Below are 23,700 nucleotides of genomic sequence, written 5' to 3' on the forward strand. Positions count from 1 at the left end.
ATCCTGACTGAAAGGACTACGGAGAAGTCACTGAAGGTCTTCTCAGAAATGTTTTCTCCACATTAAAAACAGACACTGAGGGCGCCTGGGTGGCTCAGTTGGTTGAGCAACTGCCTTCGGCTCAGGTCATGATCCCGGACTTCCAGGATCGAGTCCCGCATCCGGCTCCCAGCTCCTTGGGGAGTCTGCTTCTCCCTCTGATCTTCTCCTCTCTCATGCTTTCTCTCACTCATTCTCCCTCAAATAAATAAATAAAATCTTTAAAAAAAAAAAAAAACAGACACTGAAAAGAAATGCTCCCCTGTAGTCCAAGGTTGTCCACCTGTGTTCTTCAAAATGAGGCAGCCATCTTGTGGCCACATGAGGAAAAATTAACAAATTAACATTACAAGGCAGAAAGACCCCAGGTCCTTGATGACTTAACAAAATTGCTGAACCCAAGCTGCAACAGTCCTCCCCCTGGATATCTTGTCACAAGAGGTAATAAGTGTCCTTGTTGCTTACATCACTTTTCATCGGGCATTCTGTGATTGGCTCACAAAACAACCCAAATGATGCATTTCCTTCTTCCTTAAGCCAGTTTGGTTTAGATTTTCTATTACCAAGATATAAAGACGCCAAACGTGCAACCAGATGGATCCAGAAAGTAGGAACTGTGCCTGAAACAGGAAAGAATGATTAGCACAGTAGTCACGCACAGTAATCAGGAACAGAGCGTTACAAGATGAAGGAGCAGAGACCAGTGAGGGGAGAAGAGCTGACTGGGTAGCCTCCCTCCTCCCTCCCTGGGAGATGAGCTTCTGGGTCACCCTCCTAACTAACATGATAGGACAGTGAACTATTGCCAAGTTAGGACTAACCCAGAGGGGGACATCTGGAAAACAGGCCTTCAGGACCACCATGCAGAGGGGAGGGATGCAGGAGAGTTCCAGCTGGGGCTGAGGTAGAGGCACGGAATGGCCTGGTGCACGGAGTCTCCACCACGCTGTAGCTGGGCACCAGCGTTCTTGCAACTCAAATGGGAAAAAACATGTACATTCTCGGGTGGGAAACAGTGTATGATTGTTCTGGCACTGAGGAAGCCAGCCAGCCACAGGGGGATCCTTCGGGTCCGATCTGATTTGATGCTAGGAATTCCGGATTTAGGGGCCGTATAGATGTCCAGCCAGGACCCAGTTAGGTCATCTACAATGCGTTTATAGTGGCTAGTGTCGTAAACATGTCACTTGGTGTGATTTGATATTTAGTAGATCTCTCAGGGAGATTATCTTGGCTCTCCTCATCGGCCAGGCTCAAGGAGAAGGTAGAAGGTAGTAAAAACTTGACCCCTTAGTCCTCCAATAGTACCTGCTGTGCGAATGATTACGTGAGTCAGTGATGAAAATCTGCCTCTTTTCTGGGTGCTTCATTTGTTAATGCAGGTTTATCGAGGGGTCCGCTAGGTGCTAAGCCACGGGCTGGAGGCTAGACATACAGTATTTGAGGACGGCAAACAAGGTCCTACACTCAGGGAGCTGACGGTTTTTGGAGGTAGTCAGATGTCAAGCAAGTGAGACAAAGACGAATATAGAACACCTGTTGTGTTCAACGCTCGGAAGCAAAGGATTTGGAGCTAGGCAGGAATCTGACCTGGGTAGAAGAATCAGGGCCATTGAGGGAAGTCCGGGTCATGGGATGGGAAGGAGCCCAGGAGGGAAGCTGGGGGTGCAGGCGGGGAGGAGAGCAAGGGTCTGGCAGCTGGCCATCACGTGGTGTCCGGGGGCTGCTTCCTTCAAGGTGGGAAGTAATCACACGTGTCCCGAGAGTGTCATGCTATGAAACGACTCAATCCTGTATACGCCATATTTTGTATGGCGCTACCGGGCTCCCTGAGAATAAAGGGAATTTCTACAGGAACACAAAAGAGGGTCCGGGAGCTCAAGGTGAGAGCTCTAGACAGGTGAACACTGTCCACCCAGGCCGTGGGTGCGCTCTGAGGCAGCGGGGGGCGGAGGGCCTGAGCATCAAAAGGCCCGTGACACACACTGTTCACGCTCAAGGGCATCACGTGCCCATGAGATGCCAGGCTCTGCGAGCAAGACAGACAAGATCCCTGCTGTCGCAGGCAGGCGCCAGCTGGCAATCTTACCAGGGAGAGAGACAACAAACAAGGAATAGATAAATAATTTCAGATGGTGGCAATCTGAGGCAATTAAAAAGCATATTGTGGCAAGGAATTACCTACCAGGCAGTGAGGAGTGTGCGTGGGTTACTTGAACTGAGGTGTAGTACGGGAAGTCCCCTCTGAAAAGCTGACATTTCAGTTAAGAAGAGGAGTCAGCCACGGGGCACCGGGGTGTCTCAGTCGTTAAGAGTCTGCCTTTGGCTCAGGTCATGATCCCAGGATCCTGGGATCAAGCCCTGCATGGGGCTCCTTGCTCAGCTGGAAGCCTGCTTCTCGTTCTCCCTGCTTGTATTCCGTCTCTCTGTCTCTCTCTCTGTCAAATAAATTAAAACAAAACAAAACAAAACAAAACAGGAGTCAACCATATAAATTTCAAGGGATAGAACTTGCCAGATTTAGAGACTTTTCTTTTTCCCAAGCCCCTCCCTTAAGTCTAGAGGCTGATCCAAAAGCTTCTGAGAGGCCCGGGACTGGGACATTCATTCCTATTATCAAGACCTCGGGGCCAGGTGAGCGAAGACCCCTGAGTGTGGGAAGGAAGGGGACACATGGCTCCCAGCGCTTCCCACTTGGATGCAGACAAGAGAGAAAGCACCTGTTCTGCTGTGATTTGGCAGGAGAGCAGAGGGGCTGCTTGTGGTCAGATGTATAACACAAACCCAGAGAAAGGCATCTACGCCACGAATACCACTTACCCGGGACAGGAATGGGGAGAAGAGATAGCAAGAGATTATGAAATCTGTACTGTTTCAGGGATGCGTTATTTTTATCGTTTCAGACGAGATGTTTAACAAAAAATATTAATTTTTCATCTGTATTGTCAAACAATATGTGCAAATTACTAATCAAACAGTGCAAATGAGTATTTTCCAGGCTCTCAATACTTACGGGTCCAAATGGATTGTTAGCCTCCCCACCCCACTGTCTCCTCCCTCTTTTTATGGAAAGGAGCCACAGCATATTAGTAAACAGCAACAGGCCCTTGAAACTTCTGCACCTGGAGTGATTTCCAGTTGGCAAAACAAACAAACCAGTGTTAGCTTGGGGACATCTGGGAACATGCGTAAGCCTTGAGCCTCATCTGGTCTTCCAAGTCTCTCCCTCCCCTTCCTTTCATTTCGTTAACATTAAAGAGGATTTATGCATAAATAAAAAAGGCCTGTAAATTAAATTTTTTTCCTAATCCCATGTTAATAAGTGTCTTGATGGGATCACACCTGTTATGTATTTGTCACCCCAAAACTCGACTACATGCCCTCAGTAATACTTTACTCCAGTGCTTTCCAAATGTTAGTGTGCATTTGATTCACCTGGGGATGGCTGTTAAAACTGTAGATTCTGATTCAGTAGGTCTGGGAGGGAGCCTCTAATTAGCCATTTCTTTCCTTTCTTTTTTTTAAGATTTTATTTATTTGACAGAAAGATCACAAGTAGGCAGAGAGGCAGGCAGAGAGAGAGAGAGGAGGAAGTAGGCTCCCCGCTAGGCAGAGAGCCCGACACGGGACTGGATCCCAGGACCCTGAGATCATGACCCGAGCCGAAGAAGCGGCTTAACCCACTGAGCCATCCAGGCGCCCCTAATTGGCCATTTCTAATTCGCAGGTGATACCCAGGCTGCTGATCGGAGACCATACTCACACCTGCTGGAGGGGCAGAGATGCAAAACAATTTAAATATGTTTACTCACTTCCGAAGGCCAGAGTGAGATTTATTATTATTATTATTGATCTATAATTCACCTGCTGTAAAATTCACACTTCTTAAGTATACGATTCAGTGGTTTTTATTGTTCACAAGATTGGTGCAGCCATCACCACAATCAACTTTAGAGCATTTTCATCCCCTCAGGAAAAAAAACAACCCATACTTATCAGAAGTCACTCCTCACTCCCCCCAAGTCCTATGAAGGATTTAGAAGAATTTAGGCTAAGGGTAGAAATGCTGAATGCAACTTATTTTAGATATGATGGGCAGGGACATCTTCTCTGAGAAGGGGCTATTTGAGATCCGACTTGAGTCACGCAAAGATGCAGGGAAATCGTATTCTGGTCAGAGGGGATGACAAAGAAAAGTCTTTGAGGATAAAATGAGTCGGGCACATTTGAAACTGTATGAAGACACACATATGTGGAGAGTGGTACCCAGGGGAGAGAGTGCTGGAAGGTCAATTTAGTTTTGACTCTCATTATCAGTTAATTGACCTATACTGTTTTGTTTCTAGAAACATGCAGGGTTGGTGGTGAATTGAAGACAGCCGTGAATTCTTTGACATTCCTCCCACTGAGATAGCGGATTTCTGTCTCCTCCCCTTTAAGGTGGGCCCCACGACTGTCTGACCAACAGAATACAGAAGTGACCCTGTGCCAAGTTCTGGACCGAGGCATTAAGAGATCGGCCGGTTCTACGTTCTGCTGAGTGGGACATTTATCTTAGAACCTATTCTCCATACTGTAAAGAAGCTGAAGATAAAGGGAGAGGCCATGTGCAGGTCACAGGTGAGCTGCTAGCCTGGGTCACCCGCCAGCCATGTGCACGAGGCTTTGCGACATCCAAGCCCACTGAGCCCTCAGATGGCTCTGATTCTAGCTTTCGTCTGACTGCAGTTCCGTGAGAGCCCTCCCTGCACACGAGAACCACGCAGCGGAGCCCAGCCCAGCCCACAGAACCATGAGACAGACTGTGAAGTTACTGTGCTGGGCCCTTTCGATCTGGAGCTTCACCTCCTTGAACTTTGGAAAATATTCTTCTATTACTTCCTTGATAATTTCTTCCTTCCACATTTCGGTTCCATGTCTGCCTCTCTGTGAATGTGATATGGGACCTCATGGATTGATTCTCTAAGCCTGTAATATTTTTTTCATATTTTAAGTCTTTCATTAATTCTATTTTTTGACATATTTTTTGTTTGTCTTCAGCCTTCTATTGAATTTTTTATTTCAGACTATGTGGGAGGTTTGGTTTTTGTTTGATTTCAGCTTCTGTCTGCTCAGCGGGCATCAGGGGAGAACGGAACAAGGGGAAGGCACACACTCCGCTTAGGCCTGTTTTTAATTTTCAAATATTCAACCCCAATTCTGTTGCCTCCATTGTTCCTGGGATTTCTGTCCTGGGTCTGCAGTGCAGACTGGGGCTTGTTGGGGCTGAAATCCCACCACCTCCTTTGACCCCAGCTCTTGGCTGAGCCTCCTGTGCCCTCCAGGACCAAACCTCAATCCCCGTGCCAGCATCCACAGACATGGACCAATCGCTTGACCAAGGTGCCATCCCAGTTTGCTTTCTTAGGGTCCCAAAAAACTTAAAAAAAAAAAAAAAATCCCTGCTGTCACTTCAGTGAACTCTCAAAGGAAAGGAGCTCTGCCTGCTTCATTAACGAGAGTTTCTTTTTCACTGCGTAGGGAGATAATAGGCTGTAAACATTATCCTTTTATTTTTATAAATCCACCTGTTTGCTGTCATAACATCACTTTGAATTATTTTCCTCTCAGAATTTTAAAATAATCACCAGCTCGAAGCACTGCCTGAGAAATGTTTTTTCTCATGTTCTATGCCATATGCCAGTCATTTTCAGCAAGGCCGCATTTATGTGAATTTACATGGGGCAAGTAGGTAATACGCAATAAAAATATTAATGAAACAGCACTTTATGAGCAAATTTGAAAACATTTCAAATCTCACCAGATTAAAACAATTTTTTGCTTTGGGTAATTAATTAGAGTTTGAGCGGAGAAGCGTTTCAAGGCTGGCGGGTCACATGAAGGGTTAAAGCGACCCTGAGAGTGTTGCCACACGGTGGCGCCATTTCAGCCGCTGAGCCACTCCTGCAGTTTCTTCTGAGAAAGGTGGGAACCACCCTGTTCCTGGGCAGTGGGACTTTTACTTGTGATCTCAGCGTAATTAAACAACAGAACAACAAAACAAAACCCCAAAAAGCTTTCTTACATCTCAAGGCATCTTCGACCAAGCATTATGTGTTAGTGCAAATGCAAGCGCTGAAAACTGCTCCTGGTTGCGTTAAGTGGGAACCGAAGGTAGAGGCAAAGACCTGACCACGGGACATGCTGGGAGGCCACTCAAAGAGGCGCCCTGCACAGCGGAGGGGTGATGCTGGGGACATCAAAACTGGTGCTAAGGAGAAAACCCACCCTGGCGACCGTAGACCCAGGCCCTCTGGAAGTATCTGCTTTACCTCTATGCTTGTGCTCGTGGGAACATTTGCGTTCTGAGTGTTGAATTACCCAAGAACTTCAGAAAAAAGTCCTGCCAAATGTGATCACTGCGAACAATTCTATTCCTGAATAAAGGCTTTCAGTTTGCAGAGAGCTTTTATGTACAACGTCTTGTTTAGGCCTTGCTGGGCCCATGGAGAAGGTGGGCGGTGGGGCAGTTCCACCCTGGATGAGGCTTGGGGACACCTGCTCCAAGTCATGGCTACAGAGGAGATGAACGAGGGCCGAGGCATCCAGCCCTGACTCCTCCTTCAGAACCCACAGACGGGGCCTCTGTACGACAGGCTCCTTACAACCCAATAAAAGATGTTGAATATGTTAAATAAATAAATAAATAAATAAGTGTAATGGTCAATTGAATTCAGTGCCTGAAAAGCAATTTTGAAAATTAAACATTTCTATTGGAAATTAGATTACTTTAAAAATTTTCTTTGAAAAATCACTATTCACATGAGGTAAAATTCCTAGAACAGAAAAACGTGGGGAGACAATCTTCCTCTTTCCCTGTCCCCCAGTTTCCACCCCTTCCTGGTGGCAACCACTCACTGCCACAATTGCTTGTGTGAATTTCCAGAAGGTCATTATTTTATATATTTTTACACATATTATAAAATAGTGTAGGGCACCCAGGTGGCTTAGTCAATTAAGCATCCGACTCTTGATTTTGGCTCAAATCATGAACTCATGGTCATGAGATCGAATCCTGCCTCATACTATGTGCTGGGCCTGGAGCCTGCCTAAGATTCTCTGTCTCCTTCTCCCTATGCCTCTGCCCCCCAAAAAATAAAAATAAAAAATAAAAAAAATCTATATAGTGCAGTATGATTTTTTTTCAGAGCATAGAATTAACATACTACAAAAAAAGAATTAACATACTACATATACTGTAGCATGCACATAGATTTATACCTTTTTTACACAGATGGTAGCATTATACATACTATTATGTACCTCAATTTTTTTCCCACTCAGCAATGCATCTTGGAAAGTTTTCACTGTTGGCACCTAAAGGGCTCCATTCTTTCTAACGGTTGCTTTGTTTTCCATCATACGGCTGCACATTTAATTCATTCAGTACTGATGGAATTTTAGGTAGCTTTGCCATTTAGAAATGCTCTAAGAGTAACTGCTCATCCTCCCTTTCTGAAGGGAGCAGACTGACGTTTTCAAAAAGGACAAACTGATTTTATGAGGTCAGGAGAAGCTGACAAAGACCTATTCCCATTTACCAGAAGCACCTCTAACTTTACAGTTTTTCATTTTGTTCGGTTTTGAAGGCTGCTTTGTTTTGAAAAGTGGCTGGTCCAAGCCATAATACAGAACTGCCCCAACCAAACGCACTTGCAGCCCCAGGCGGTTGAGACGGGATCCGGATCCCCAACAAAACGTAGAGTGAGAAAAACAGGGAGCTGCAAACTCTGGGCACCTGCAAACTCGCTGGCCTCTGTTAGTCCCTCTCAGGGTTGCAGAGCCTTCTGGAAAGCCGCTGCCTAGCCTGGGTCAGATTGCTTACGCGCCGCAGCTTTCCGGGCCAGCTTTCCCAACCTTAAGCCAATGCACATTTATAGAACACTTCCATGTGATCCTGGGGGAAGACAGACCACGGGCGGAGGGCAGTGCTGAGAAGTCCTCACATCAGGAAGAGAAGGCTTGTTCTCAGCTCTGCTCTCCTCATGCTCAGAGCACCCTGGGTAAGTACGTCTCAGACGGCCAGCTTTCTTCCTTTGAACAGTGTGGCTTTAAACTGGTTTGGCTACTGAGATTAGAGGGAATAAATGCATTTCTTTCTTTTCTTTCCTTATAAAGGGAGATGAAAGGCACATTTATGCTTCTTATTGCCACGTTCCCCTACTCCATGGTCTCCTAAGCTGCATGACATGTATTTTTTTCTTTCCAATAAGTTACTGTCTCCTTTTGGTAGGATGAGTTCCTGTGGATCTAGACCTTGGTCCCCTCATTCTTAAAAAAGGGTTTTTTTGGTTGGAGGAGATTTCATTCTTCTAGCCTCTGTTATGATTCCGCCCCTTGCAAACTGGATTTTCAAGTATTTATGGTTCTGCGGAGTGATGGTTTCATAGACCCCCTGAGGCCCCAATACACCGAGACTTTATGGGCACAAGTTATTTTTAAAACTCTTGATGGTGTTGAGTTTGACATGTTTGCAGTGTTTCTCTAGACTCACACAAGTACCTTTTCCGACCAGTTTTGGTGCTGTGGCTGGCAACTTGAGCCGCCATAGGATTTCAGCAAACACTGTGTTTCTGAGTCTGACTTGGTGTCGGTTAGAACTGACTCATCAGGCCACACCGAAGGAGGGCAGAATGCTGAGCCTCATTTGAAAATCTTACAGCTTAGTGAAACCCAGGGCAGTGCATGTGTGTTGTGTGTGCATGTGTGGGTCTATTTCATAGGACGTTCCATGAAACAGAAATGACCAGACTCAGACTACATGCTCTCTCATGTGTGATTTCTGCCTATGCATGTGTGCAGGGGGGCAAACCTCCTCCGGTTTTAGCTGCTGCTCCCCAACTGGCACGCTGTCCTTCCTAGTGAGTACCTGTTGGCTACTTTGGGTTTGTCCTGCCCTCAGGTCCAGTTGGCAGGGCCCTTTGGCCTTTGTCCATGTCCTCCTGCACGGACACCAATCTGAGGGGGGTCTTGTGGCTGTTGGTGGTCGATGTTCAGGACAAGGCTAAGTGTCAAGTTTTGCTTTAAAAGTCCACAGGGTTTGGTTTTCCTATCTTGTTGCTCTGTTTATACGGGGAGATTTGGGAAGATCCAAAACTCTGCACCCACAATGTTCCCAGAGTGCCCCTTGTCGGGTTTGTCATCGCAGTCAGGAGACGGCCTTGCTTCTGCAGCAGCTGTAATGGGTAGTGATAAGGGTCTGGCCCAGAAGTAAAGGGAATGGGAGGAAAGGGACAGTGAAAGACACTCCGGGAAGGAAGAATCCAGAGGTGTCCGTGAATGTGTCTTGGAGAGACGAGGAATGAGACAGAGGCGACATTAAAACACAATCATTCATCTCTTCCGTCCTCTCAGCAAACACTCAGCTAACCCCATGTACCAGGTCCTGGGAATGGCGGTACCGTTGTAAGCCACTCTCACGTGAGCCGGGAGCCCGCGGAGCGCCTGGGCTGGAAGGGAGGCGGATCCCGAGCTGAGATCACTGGGAGACGCAGAATCACCATGAGGGCCCCAGCGGATGTGACTGAAACACCACGGTCCTGTCAGTGGAAATCAGGGAGTCAGGAGAGGGTTTGGGTTGAAGAAGAAAGATACACATTTATATTCCACGAGGTTAAGTGACTGTGAATCATCTGAGTAGAACTCTCCGCCAGAGTTGAAAACACAGTGGGTGCAGGAGGAAGTGAGGAATGGAGGCCTAGATCTGGAACCTTCTGCCTGGACGCTGTGGAGGAAGTCATGGGAACAAAGGGAAGCTTCTGAGGAGACCAGGCTGGAAGACCAGAGCCTGGGTCTTATTAGACGGTTCCCCTGAGAGGGTGGGAGGGGCCACTGGAGAAGGCCAGGGAAAGTGGGTTTTGTCGCGCCTACATAAGGGGACAGAACTTCAAGGGAAGTGGGGGCGGCAGTGTCACAGAGGCTGTGGAGAGGTTGAGGGAGGGTGTGGACGGAGCAAAGGCCCCAGTCTGCAGATCCTGGCCACTTCGAGCATGGTGTCCATCAGGGAACATCGGGTGAAAGAAGCAGAAACTCACTGTGAGTTGAGAAGACACCGCTCTGGGCTGTAGCAGCTCCTTGCATCCGGGCTTCTCGGCTACCACCTGCTTCCTTCCGGTCTGAAGGTGGGCCGGTGTCTGCTTCCTTCCGGTCTGAGGGTGGGCCGGGGTCCTCTTCCTTCCGGTCTGAAGGTGGGCGGGTGTCTGCTTCCTTCTGGTCTGAGGGTGGGCTGGGATCCACTTCCTTCCGGTCTGAAGGTGGGCCGGTGTCTGCTTCCTTCCGGTCTGAGGGTGGGCCGGGGTCCTCTTCCTTCCGGTCTGAAGGTGGGCCGATGTCTGCTTCCTTCTGGTCTGAGGGTGGGCTGGGGTCTGCTTCCTTCCGGTCTGAGGGTGGGCCGGGGTCCTCTTCCTTCCGGTCTGAAGGTGGGCGGGTGTCTGCTTCCTTCTGGTCTGAGGGTGGGCTGGGATCCACTTCCTTCCGGTCTGAGGGTGGGCCAGTGTCTGCTTCCTTCTGGTCTGAGGGTGGGCTGGGATCCACTTCCTTCCGGTCTGAGGGTGGGCCAGTGTCTGCTTCCTTCCGGTCTGAGAGTGGGCCAGGGTCCGCTTCCTTCCGGTCTGAGGGTGGGCCGGTGTCCGCTGGGCTCCTCAGCTTGCTCCTCCCTCAGGTCACCGCGGGTCGTCTCCAGGTCTCTCTGGCACTGATCCTGGCCTCCATTCCTCATTGCCTGGCGATTTAACCCCCCCCCCCCCCACCATCTTGATTAACTTCCGGGACCCCTATTACATATCAAGAGAGAAGATCTGACTGGCCCAGCTTAAGCCCGTCAGCAGTGTTTAGGAAGGAGGTGGTTTGGTGGGGTGGGCAGGATGCTGTGTCCGTGGGAGGTGGCGAATGAAAAACGAGCCATTTTCAGAGCAAAGGCCAATGGCAGGTCCTCAGAAGTTGCCTGCGCAAGCATCTGATCTTATGGGACTGCAGCAGAGATGCTGGTTGCAATGATGGGTGCCGCTACGCAGACGCGATGATGTGCCCCGAATGGGCCAGGGGAGTGTAGGGCATAGAGGCAACACCGGGGGCGGGGGGCGGGACAAATGCATCGCACCAGACTGTGGGGTGCTGACCTGTAGCAGCCCAACTCACTAGGAGGCCGACCGTGCTCTCCATCTCTGATTCCCGAGGAGATCAGAAGCCCGGGTGAGATGGTCCTCCCCAGCACAGAAGGCGGGGCAGGGGCCTGAGATCCAGGTGGCGACACCAGGGAGCAGCGGACCCTGTCCAAGAAGACCGCACTTCATGGGCTTGTCTGGACCCTTTGAGAGTCGCTGGGCAGTCCACGACCTTTGTCCTGGGGTCCTTAATTCCGCTGTGTTTAGAAGCGGTAGATATCTGTGTTTTTATAGTCCTACCTGCTGCGGCAAGCCTGGGCCTGTGTTTCAGTCTCGTGAAACGGCTGCGTACGGCAGGAACAACTCGAGAGAGCTGCCCCCTCGCCAACCTTTCATGAATGTTGTTAATGAGGGTGTTTAAAATTGACACGGTGGAGGGAGCCGCTGGGATAAGTGAGCGCTCTGAGTTTGTGACCTAAAAAGGGGAAATTCTGCTCTGCTCTCAAGTCAGGGAATGGCCTCAGCAGAGCCCCGTGCCAGAATTGGTGCCAAAGAATTATAAAGAGATTAAACCCAGTGAGACAGGCTGTGTTCTAGCAAAGAGAGCTAACCTTGTGTAGTCGAACTGCTCACATGGGTTCGGGAATGACTAAAATTGGTTGTGTCTCAGTATTCTGGGGTTCCAGAGAAATTCCCAGCCTCTACCAAAGGACTGCCTTTCCTCAGAGTCGTTGCCTTTCATGCTTATTGAATCCTGAGTTGCAAGGCTTAGATCACGAATGATTATTCTTTCTGGCTGTGCTCGTTTTGGGTGAAGGGACAATAAAGGGTATGATGTGGGTCCAGCTGGAGTGGTCCTTTGTGAGCGGGGGGCAAGCTTTTCATTTTGAGGGGACGTGGTTTTATTAGTCAGTCTGGGGGCTTCAAAAGCAAGGCCTTGTATTCGGGCCATTCAAAAGCCCACTCCTGCGAATATGTTTCTGCTGAAGCAGATAACGAGGCTCAAATTAGGATCTGACAAGAGTTATCTCGCGTCTCGTGTTTCAAAGCGAACAGATGAGACAACCAAACCTTGAGTCCTGGTCAGTCACAAGATCTGCCTCTCGTGTGTTCCAGTTCTTTGAAGAACATGTGGTGATGTTATTGTTTGCATCGCCTGGTGGAAGTTTCGCTGTTTGGCATGTCTTGGATACGCTTCTCTCTCTCCCCACTCCAGCCTGCTCTACTGCCCCGGGACTGCCCATGCTTTTGCAAAATACCTTTCCCTCCTTGAGCCTAAACAAGGGCATTCAGGTTGAGGAGAGGAGGAACGATTCTCTTGGGCAGTCAGTCATTAGTGCCAAACCTTCTTATCAGCTGGGCAGATCCTACCCTTAGGGAATTCAGGAAGTCATCCTTTGGGAGCTGTGTTTGTACATGGCAAGATGAGTCCTCAACCCCACGTTCTGGAAGCCAGGTAGTGGGCAGACACATGGTCCTAAGAACCAAACCAGGGTGGGTGGGAGGTGAGAGAGGGGCTGGGACTTGGGAAGCAGTGCTTGGGCCGAGCTTCCCTGGAGGCACCGGCTCCCACATCTGAAGTCCAACCAGGACACTTAATCATGAGTTTTAGCTTCCTTCTGTCTTCTCTGCTGTTTTCCTGTAGAACTAGGTCTTCCTGTGATTTGCACAGATTCATGGAGGGCCGAGGTGGACACATGCGAAACTGCGCTCTGAGATTGACTTTCCTCTCATTGTTCACAGTTATTCTGAAGAATGCTTAACTGTCTCTATTCTGATCTTCAAGTTGTCCTGAGGGTTTGGTGGTTGCACACACTGACTTTCTCTTTCTCATTGCTTTATGTCTTTTTTTTTAAAAAAAGATTTTATTTATTTATTTGACAGACAGAGATCACAAATAGGCAGAGAGGCAGGCAGAGAGAAAGAAGAGGCTCCCTGCCGAGCAGAGAGCCCAATTCGGGGCTCGATCCCAGGACCCTGGGATCATGACCCGAGCCCAAGGCAGAGGCTTTAACCCACTGAGCCACCCAGGCATCCCTCATTGTTTTATATCTTTTGGGGAGGAAGCATTGGGATGTAGGTCACTACTCCAAAAGTTAATTAGGAAAAAACAAAACAAAACAGGAAAATATGATTAAGATGTTCTTTTTGTTCTTGTTGGAAAGCATTATAGTCGGAGCAAATGGGACTTAACAAAGTCTTATTGATAAGGTAATTATTACTAACCTTACATTTTAAAAGATGAGTTTACAATAAAATTGTCTGAAGAACAAAAGTCTTAAAAAGCTATTTTCTATTTTACATAATAACATTGCCTGATGTTATCTGAAACTCTCTCTAAGGACTAATAATTGCATTGTCATATTACGTCACGTAGAAGGCAAATACCTTTAATTTCTTAATGTGGCTCTAACATACGGCTGGTCAGTCTAATATCTTGGCTCCAGTATAATTGGCACTGATAGCCCATGCACACTCAGGATTTCTGCCGGCTCTTCCTTCCCACCCCCTCGTCCCATCTCCTCTTCCCCTGCCCTTGGCCTGCAGTCCCCAGTTACGTTCATACTGTCTTCGATTTCCAAAAATGACAGCACAGTTTAGCATTTAGATTCCAATGATGTCTGAAAGTGTGTGGGTTTCAACAGCTTGTTTTCATAAGAAATATGGTTTTGATAATATCCAGTGTGCTTAGGACCATATGAAAATCGTGAGCAAAGAGAATCTTGGACTTGAATGTGTCATCAAATATCTGTTTTAGCAGGAGGAGAAGAGAACCCTGACTGCAGACCAATATGTGCCTTCACGTTTCCATTTTGGACTAAGGGACTGGGCACTGTTTCAAATGTGGGGTGCTCCGAACATAATCCTCAGAGAGATAGAAAGCAGTGATACCCAGTCTGGCATGGACCAAGATGACGCTAATGGCCGGTAGTCAAGGGGCCATGCTTGTAAACCGTTATTTTAGCGGGGAGAGGAATAGGACCCTTCCCCCGCTCCTCCGTCATGTGCCGTGCTTTGCACTCCCATCTTCAGGATGGCCAGCCAGGGTTGGGTGTAGGCTGGTATAAAGGAAAGTGAATGGGCCCCCCTGGGGGAAATCTTATCAGTTAGCTTTTGCCATGTGACAAACTTGACCCTCATAAAACAAAAACCATTTATTTAGTCTCTGATCCTGTGCGTTGGCATTGGGGCTGGGCTCAGATGCTCTTCTGGGTTGTTCTCTTGGTCTCGGCTGGGATCCTTCAGGGGTCTGTGGTCAGCTGTGGCGTGGCTAGCTTTTAACAACTACTCATCAGCCGTGAGGCTGAGAGAGTGCGGATTCAGAGGGGTCCCAGAAGAAGGCAAATTTAGGTTGACCCTTGAGTAAAAGGGCCAGCCCAAGATGATTGTTCATAAGGTCAACCAGATTGTCCCTCTTGTCCTCAAGCCTCACCACTGACCATGGAGCAGCCCAGGCCTCGTGGTGTCATTATTGTCCGGAGCCCGGGGACATGATCTCATGGAATCATGGGTGGGACCTCAATTATGGAGCAAGAGAAAGAGCTTCCCAGAAATCCAGTTATCACTCTTTCCAGAGGGAAACCTCAGGACAGAGAACTGCCCATCACTGGAGGTATTCAAGCAGATCCAAAGAGTCCATGATTATTCCCATGTTTTGGCTTAGACGTGCAAAACTTAGAAAGCATCATCACCAAAAGTACCTGGCCTCTGTCCCCCTCCCAAAGAGCCAGATTCCAGCTGATGAACTAAGCCCTTCAAGACCTGTATCAAACATCCCAGGATATGATTGCCAGTGGAGAACCCAGGTCTCTCCATCAACAAGCTGCACATGGCTACAATGCTCTCCTGAGACAAGAAGAAGCCTCTGTGCTTCTGGAGATGTCCTCCCTCCCCATGATGGCAGCAGCCCTCCCACGGCCTCCAGCCGCACTGTGTCCTTGCACATCAAGCCCTCCACCTGTTCTCCACCCTGATGGTCCCTACTTCTGTGGTCGATGCTGCCGCCCTGATTGGGCCCCCAAGTCGGTCGCCATTCACAGTTTTCTGGACTCAGTACTTTCCTGCTTGGTCTGACCTGCAGCTGGTCTAGGCTGCCCAGGCTCCTCACCGTGCAACGTCTTCGACCATCTAGGCGGAGACCAGCCTACAAAACGAGATCTCCAAGCAAACAGAGACAACTTGGTGTCCACTTCAGCTATTAAATCAGATGTTACAGGCATGAGGAATTGTTTTTGATAGGCCACTGAAATGGAAAACAAAAAGCAGTTTCAAAAAGAGTACAGACAGGGAGGCCTGGCTGGCTCATCTGGAAGAGCGTAGGACTCTGTCTTGGGACTATAGGTTCGAGCTCCATGTTGGGTATAGAGATTACTGAAAGAAAGAAAAATCTTTAAAAAACAAAACAAAATTTAAGAAAATTCAAATGAGTACAAACAACATTCATGATCCCCAATTTTGATTCTGTGGGTTTTTTTTTTTTTAATTTATTTATTTATCAGAGAGAGAGGGAGCGAGAGCGAGCACAGGCGGACAGAATGGCAGGCAGAGGCAGAGGATAAGCAGGCTCCCTGCGGAGCAAGGAGCCCGATGTGGGACTCGATCCCAGGACGCCAGGATCATGACCTGAGCCGAAGGCAGCTGCTTGACCAACTGAGCCACCCAGGCGTCCCGATTCTGTGGGTTTTATTTAAGTTTTCAAATGTCTGCTCACCCAGATGTCGGCTGGTGTTTCTCTGCGCCTGTAGACTCCAGCTCAAGCCCATGCCTAGTGGATTGCCAAGGTGCACCCCACGATTTCTGTGAAACCTCCAGGGCCTGTATACTCCAGTATCGTCTGTTCTTAGGTGCCTACTTGACTACTGTATTGACCCAAATATGAATAAAATGCAGCTTCTTCAAGGTTCAGGCCCCCAACCCTTGCCAAAAATAAAACACAGCAGAACAAAGGGCTCACAGGAATTCGTGACTGTAGTGTGACCGTCTGGGTCCCGGGAGGAGGGCTGTGTGCTACAAGGGCAGGGAAGTGACGTTGGGCGTGATTATTCAGCTGTCCTCTGCCCGCTTCCAGGGGATGTTCCCTGACTCGCCTCCATTGTTCTCTATCTCACACCAATGCCCAGGTCCTTCCTCTGCCGTCTGTCCTCTTCTCTGACCTTGACCTCAGGAACCAAACCTCCTTACTCTCATTTCACACGGGGCGCCCCTTAGCCATCTGAGCTACAGCTCCTGCCAACCCTCGCCACCTACGCAGACGAAATTCGGTTCTTTGCCCAAAGAGTGTAACTTCCCAAGAGGAATTCTGGTGCCGGGCTGTGAATCAGCCTGATAAGGCAGCTGGAGGGGGAAGGGAGCTGAGATTTAAATTTGGGTAAGCTACCAGAGGTCTCTGGCCTAGGCTGGTCATCTGTAAAATGGGGGCATTAGATTAGGTCTGTGCTTCTCCACGTGGAGGGAGGCTCACTCATGTGCCGACAGGCCATGGGTTTGCCAGAATTCCAAACCCCTCAGCTCTCGGTGTGGTCAGGTGGTGCCTGGGTCACCGGGCTGGGCATGAGGCTTCACACAGCCTTGTCCATGTCCCCAGGTCAGGGGCGGGGCACATGTCTTCACAGTAGAGTGCAGGCCAAGACGTGAAAGGTCGGGAAGCCGCACAATGAACTAGAGCTACCGTGCACCCCGATTCTGACAGCTGCTGGTAGAGACTGGCATTGGCGTGACAGCAAGTGTATGTTATGATTGGGGACAGTGGGTTGCCGGGGGTGGTGGGGAATCCTAACCAATCTTACTAAAGTCAGAACTGATGAATGGAGGAAACTCACCTTGTCATTCGTTGAATGGAACACATGATTATTGGATTCAAAGCAGGGAGTACGGAACCAGGAGAAAGAAGATCTTGGGTTGGAATCCCTGCCCTGCCAGCCTATCAGCCCAGTCCAGTTAGAAGACAGAAACATCCTGGTTATTAACAGAGACAATTGGTTGTAAAGAATTGTTATCTAGGTAAATAGCAAGGCAGAAAAGCCAGCTCAGAGTTGTAAGGGAAGGCGGCCCTGCAGGAGGTGGTTATCAACTCAGGGCTTAGGGAGTGGAGAGAAGCTGGAATTATTAAAATTTAGAGGCTCGGGGTGGGGGTGTCTCAGAGAGGGGACCCTCAGAGGGAGCCCTAGCCATGAGGCAAGCTCTGTAGGCCTTGAAAGAACTGCACATGGGACCCCAGCGCTGGGCAGGAGGGGACTATCCTCCCCCTGCTCCCCCCCAGGGGAAGGGGAGAGGCTGGACACTGTTCCCGGAACCGGAAAAACAGGCCGGAAGGAATGCGCTCTCCTTCCTCGGTCCACCCAGGCCTCTGCCTCCCAGCGCAGGGCCTCGCAGAGGTGGGCTGGCGGAGTCCCCCCGCTGGAACGCAGTAGGTTTGAGGCTGGGAAGCAGAAACTCAGCATCTGGCCCAGCCTCTCCCCTGCAGCTGGGCTGGGTGACGTGGTCTCTGGTGTCGGGGCAGGACAGACCATTTCTGAGCTCCCCCCAAGTCCCCAGGTTCCCCGAGGCTGGGCTTCTCCCATCAGAGTTTCCTGGTGGCCTCAGAGAAGGGGGAGGGGAAACTGGGAGGCGGGGGTGGGGTGGGGTGGGGTGGGGGTGGTGATGGCAAGTGGCGGGCCAGGAAGCCTTGTCCTGTTACTCAGACCCCGCATTGCTGCCAGGTCCCCGGCAGACCAGAAGGCAGGCGAGGTCTCTCAGTAATTCCCCTTCCCAGGCTACGGCTGTTTGTTTGTATTAAAACGGGAACATGATAACGGAGCTATAAGTAGCTCCACGCTCAGCTGTGCGAGGCCGGGAGCTGGAACAACTGAATTCGGCCACCGGAGGGAGAATTCAGTTCTGCCTGCTGCGGCTGTCTGTGGGAACAAGGCGCTGGCGTGCCCGGCCGCCAAAGTCACCGCTGGTCCCGTGAACCTGAGCTCACCTTCACGCAGCAGACACAACTGGATGCCTCCAGTCATCGCCTCCCACACGCTCAGCCTTCACAGGACCGGACTGGCTGGACGCCACTCGGCCCGAGGGCCATGCCACAGCAGGGAAGGCAGGTCTCGGCTGACCTTGCGGGTCTCGTCCGGAGGCGACAGCAGAGTCGGCAGAGGCCCGCTCAGGGGTCTGATGTTCGCACGCCTGTCCGGGTCTAGATAGGGCTCTGGACCCTGCTCCCTGGGAGACCAGCCTAGTTCCTCCCCACCCTCTGGGCCTCGGCTTCCCCACGTGTGAAGGAGGTGTCGGTGCGGATGATCCCCAAGCTTCTCCGAGCACTGACAGCCTAACATGCTCAATGCGGAAGAAAAATCAAAACTTCTTAAGCCTTTCAACCAGATACATTCCCATCACCTACACAAAAGTGGTTTTTTTAACCTAGAGAATAAAAATCCCTAAGTAGAAAACTCGGTACAATTGTCTGATGTATCACAAATCCCAGCTCGCTGCTCTCGCAAGACAGGGGAGGTGAGTTGCAAAACCTCTCTGAGCCTCCGTGTTATCATCAATGCCATGGGGCCGGCGTGATCTTGTCTCTGATTTCCCAGCTCCCTGTGCCTCCCCACCCTACACCTAGCACGTAAAATGGGGCATTGGCCCGACCTGGACATGGCGATCTGGGTCTGAGCGGCGCCCTCCACCCACCGGCCTCTCTGCGGCGCCCAGCTGCCGTGCGGGTTCTCACGTTCCACTCGCCCTCTTCCTCCACACTTGGCCCCAGGCCCCATTTCCCCGTTCCTGCTCTCTCGGCTCCTCTCAGCAGTGCTCCGGCTACACAGCCCTGCAAGGCTATCTCAGCCGCTGCGCCAAGGGAGCGGCCCCAACCCAGCACTGTTGGCAGATCAAGAGCGGGGTTGCCTCAGTGAGGACCCTCCCAACCAACTGCCCGTTGCCAACAGCTAAAAACCATGCTCTGCTCTAGAAGTCAATGAGCAGAAAAAGAAATGGGAGAAAAAGGTTTTCAATTACCTTTGAACTGTATAGAAAAATCTTCTAAGTTGGTAGCCTCACATCCTTCGTGAATGCAGGGCCTGGGGCCAGCCAGACTCCCCATCCTTCCTCCTGGTTTCTGCTGGCCTTTGACCGTGTGACTCTGGGCTTCCGTTGTTCATCCATAGAAAGAGAAAATACCTACCCATCGCTTCGCCGTAAGTAGTAAAGAGCACATGAGCCCCTCAGTGCTTGGTACATAAAAAAGCTCAATATTTATAGAATGCGTGAAGGTGTGAATTAATGGGTCAAACACTGTCCTGTCTTACATTCGGGGTCTTTGGCGGTTCTGATGATGTGACGCCAGTAAACCAGCTGAGAAACAAAAATCCTCCCAAACAGTCATCCTTTAAAATGAATTTTATATATTTAATTATATATTTATTTCATTATTATATATTATTATATGTAATTATATATATAAATTGTATATATAATTAAAATTATATAATTAATTATCTATATTTATGTATTTTATATATTCAGTCTATGGGAGGGTTGAGGTCAGCTGGCTGTTTAGGCTCCGCACAGAGACAAGTGGGTAGAAGAAAACTTTGTGGTCTTGGTCTCATTTGTAGTAACCGACTGAGGTGAATTAGAAGCCTAAACTGTGGATCCTTTTTAAAGACATGCAGTTTCATTCGCCTGAAGACACAGAGGTCTTCTAGCGAAGATAATACCTGGTGCCCAGCGATGGCCAGGGAGAGGGATGGGCTTGGAATGGTGTGTCACCAGCCCAGTAAACATTTCAGTGTAAATGGCTTGAAACCATTTACTTTCTTCTTAACTGAGCCCGTGTTTTAAAATGTCCTAGTCCCCGTGTGTTTATTCTAGTACACAAGTCAGTTTAGCTGAGGTCTTATTGTAGAGGTACCAATCTCTAAGTAGTTGCACCCAAATTCATGATTTTACTGAAGGGATGAAAAGATGGTAGTATAAGCCTTGTTTCACTGAGGGATTTGCCTATCGGGATTCCAAACAGACCCGTGGCCAGCAGTCAGACAATAGGCAGCAGTTTATGGAGGGCTTACCCCGTTCCAAGAGCTTTACTGAAATTAAATCACCACAGCCACATGAGGCGGGTATTGCTATGATTCCCATTTTAGAGATGGCAAAACTGAGGACACAGAAATTAAGTAATTGGGGCACCTGGGTGGCTCGGTGGGTTAAAGTCTCTGCCTTGGGCTCAGGTCATGATCCCAGGGTCCTGGGATCAAGCCCCGCATCGGGCTTTCTGCTCATCAGGGAACCTGCTTCCTCCTCTCTCTCTGCCTGCTTCTCTGCCTACTTGTGATCTCCGCCTGTCAAATAAATAAATAAAATCTTAAAAAAAAAAAAAACAAATTAAATAATTTGCCAGAATTTACATGCCAGGTGAGTGGCGAAGCTGGTATTCACCCAGCAGCAGTCTGCTTCATAATCCCAACCCTGGCCTCCAAAGGGAGGGTGTCCCAGAGATGGACCAGGGAACCCACACACGTTTGGGTGGGAAATGGGAATCTGGTTGCTTGCTTAATGTCCAGCCCGGAAGAAGACGAAGAGGGAAGCTGATCAGCACGGACATGTGTAGGCAGTGGTAAGTCATGGAGACTGACATTGAGGCGCCATCAGAGCACTGCCTTGGGGAGAGGCAGTCATGACTAAGGAATGTGGACACTCTGGATTCCATAGTGCCTGGCATCTGAACGTGTCCCCAGTGCCCAGGCCATCTATGGGATGGAGCACCCACTTCTGGGATGGAAGCTGAAAAGTTGGTCTATTTATTTGTTCCCTTCCCCACTGGCTGTGGCCACCTCTGGGCACCAGAGGCAGCGCGGGTGGGATGGGTGTCAGGGGTGATGCTCGGTACCCAGCAGGCATGACAGGGGCGGTCCAGGGACCAATGGCGGCAGAGGGGATGGTTCGTGGAAGGAATTCACGCTGCCAAAAGTACGCAGCTGAAACCGAATACTGACCATTGCCCCCATTCAGCGTCCTCATGCACCTCCACCATCTTGTTGGCCATCCTCTCTCCCTCCTCCTCTCGCCTCAGGAGTCGGCCTCCAATCTCCCCCCTCTAGTTCTCTACGTTTGCCCCCTGTTGCCCCCTGAATGACCTCTCTTCGTTTCCAATTAGCTCATCCAACATATTTGTGATTTGGGGGGGTGGGGAAAGGGGAAAGCTAGCGTTCTCGTTTCTCATCCCGCCAGTCCTTAATTGTACAGAAACCTGGTGTTAATAAACATAAAAGTAACACTTTTCAGATGTTCCTCCTGTCCCCCCCCTTTTCAAACAAGAGTGGGTGCAGAACCCCAAGATGTGAAACACACACACCTTAAAAACATGAGGCAAAATTAATGTGACACAAAATTAACCATTTTAAAGCGAACAGTGCAGTTGTATTTACCACATTCGCAATGCTGGGCAACCACTACTTCTATCCAGTTCCAGAAATATTTTCCTCACACCGAAATAAAACCTTGAAGCCATCAAGAAGTTACTTGCCCTGCCGCCAGCTCTTGCAAACCATCAGCCTGGTTTCTGTCCCTCTGGATTTGCGTCTTCTGGACATTTCCTATCTGTGAAATCACACAACATGTGACCTTTTGTGTCTGACTTTTTTCACTCAGTAAGTCTTCGAGGTTCATCTGGGTTGATTACAGGAATCAGAACTTCACTCCTTTTTATGGCTGATTAATATTCCCAGGTATGGATGTGCCACAATCGGATTACCCATCCATTTGTTGAATCCTCCACACTTCTGCTCTGTCGGAACCACAAGTGGGGGCCCCGAGATCCCCCACCTCCACATCTAACTCGCTCCTCCAAGAAGCTCCCGCACTCCTCCAAGCTTGGTCTCAAGGAGCCTCGGGGGCAAAGCCAACTTGTTTCCCTGGAGAGGTCACACCCTGTGGCAGGGATCAGGGCTTCTGCAGAGAGAGGGACTCTGCCCTCCAAAAAACAAAACTGAAACCAGCTGCATCCATGCAGAAGAGTGGCTGACCTGTGGAAATGGGAGGAATCCTGGGAGGTGGGAGGCTGCCGGGCTCCAGGGGCTCCCAGCGGCTGCCCGTGGGTCCCACCCAAGGGCCCCGAGGCCTCCTCCGCCCCCTTGGGCAGGTATGCCTCTGCGGGCCCGCCAAGCCTGTGGCTTTTTATGAGTTCTCTTGTTGAAACTGAAGCCACGCCTTGGTGAGTACATTCTCTACACAGCACACCATCCAGAGGGGCAGATTGCCGGCGTCCTTGTAATTGCACAAGTTTTCTCTGTCTTGCGCCTTTATTTGGGGGGGATTTTCCCAAGGGCCACCAGGAAGCCCTTGGTGCATTTTGCTCCTTTTCCGGACGGGAGGTCTGTCCCTGCTCTGCTGCGGAAAGGGGCGAGCGAACGACCTGGGGAGGGAACACCCGGCTTGCAGGGCAGGACCAGGCTGAGCGCTTTGGTGCAGTCAGGTCACGAGGCCTGTTGGGATAAGCCCTCTCTGAAAGGAGCCCTGCTCCTGTAATAACGGGGAAAATCCTCTGTGGGAAGGGCCCGCGCCGCCCCGGGCTCAGAAATGCTGATTCCACGACTGGGTGATCCCATGGGCTGCGCACGGCCCGCAGCCCAGGTAGGAGGTGCAGCTGGTTCGTGTCAGTGTCAAGGGCGGAGACGGCTTGTTTGCCCAATTGGATGACGTGGGTCCACGCCTCCGCAGAGGCCTCACCTGCCTCTGAATGGGAGAGAAAGTTCAGTGGCTGGAAAGCAGACCTCCCGAGGGCCCACAGCCTCCAAAGCCCCAGACGTTCCCGAATGTAAGTAGACGGCAGAGCTGCACCCACCTGCCTTCCTGGTCTTGGGGGAGCCCCAGGGACTGGAGGTGCTGTCGCTCGGGAGGAGGGTCCCCCAAACGGCCGCGTCTTCTCACCGTGGTTTTGAAATTTACACTGAGCCAGAAGTAGGTTTATTTATTTATTTTTTAAAGATTTATTTATTTTAGAGAGAGAGCGCGAGCCCAAGCGGGAGAGGCAGAGGGAGAGGGAAAGAGAAAATCTCCAGCAGACTCCCTGCTGACCACAGAGCCCAACACGGGGCTCGATCTCCCCACCCCAGAGGTCATGACCTCAGCCGAAATCAAGAGTCCGAGGCTCAACCAACTGGGTCACCCAGGTTCCCTGAGCCAGAAACAGTTTTATCATTGTGTTTAGTCTATTTGCCTATATCAAAAGCTAGTTCAATTTCTCTGATTTTTTTAATAAAGATTTTTATTTATTTAATTGACAGAGAGAGTGAGAGAGGGAATACAAGCAGGGGGAGTGGGAGAGGGAGAAGCAGGCCTCCTGCCCAGCAGGGAACATGATGCCGGGCTGGATCCCAGGACCCTGGGATCATGACCTGAAGCCAAAGGCAGTCACTTAACAACGAAGCCACCTAGCCACCCCAAGTACTCTGATTTTTAATATAATTATTTAATTTAATCTTGTGAATGAGTTGCAAAAATTAATATTACATTGAACTGAGTGGTTCAGTGGGTTACGCGGCTGCCTTCA

General features: G+C 49.8%; 2 protein-coding genes across 9 annotated transcripts in view; one reads left to right on the top strand and one right to left on the bottom strand.

Moving 5' to 3' along the window:
- The first annotated feature begins 7,986 nt into the window (after positions 1 to 7,986).
- The window catches only part of TACC2 (transforming acidic coiled-coil containing protein 2), a 202,654-nt gene continuing 186,940 nt past the window's right edge, over positions 7,987 to 23,700 (top strand). For 3 of the 8 annotated variants that reach the window (XM_082722662.1, XM_082722668.1, XM_082722669.1), the window contains exon 1: positions 7,987 to 8,081. Coding sequence is in view for 1 of the 8 variants with exons in the window: in XM_082722672.1 (XP_082578798.1) it covers positions 8,064 to 8,081 (18 nt within the window). In the remaining 7 variants the exon portion in view is untranslated. Of the gene's footprint in view, positions 8,082 to 22,160; positions 22,363 to 22,886; positions 22,966 to 23,700 lie in introns of those variants that run through there. The other 5 variants (XM_082722671.1, XM_082722663.1, XM_082722673.1 and 2 more) reach the window with 4 other exon arrangements.
- LOC309858764 (uncharacterized protein) lies at positions 8,088 to 11,133 on the bottom strand (the record flags this gene model as incomplete). Its single annotated transcript, XM_082719066.1, has 3 exons — positions 8,088 to 9,617; positions 10,113 to 10,729; positions 11,087 to 11,133. The coding sequence occupies 3 exons, from the start codon at positions 11,131 to 11,133 to the stop codon at positions 9,412 to 9,414; spliced, it is 870 nt and encodes a 289-aa protein (XP_082575192.1). The 3' UTR covers positions 8,088 to 9,411.

The sequence above is a fragment of the Mustela nivalis genome (genome assembly GCF_964662115.1).
Source record: "Mustela nivalis genome assembly, chromosome: 2".
Taxonomy (NCBI): domain Eukaryota; kingdom Metazoa; phylum Chordata; class Mammalia; order Carnivora; family Mustelidae; genus Mustela; species Mustela nivalis.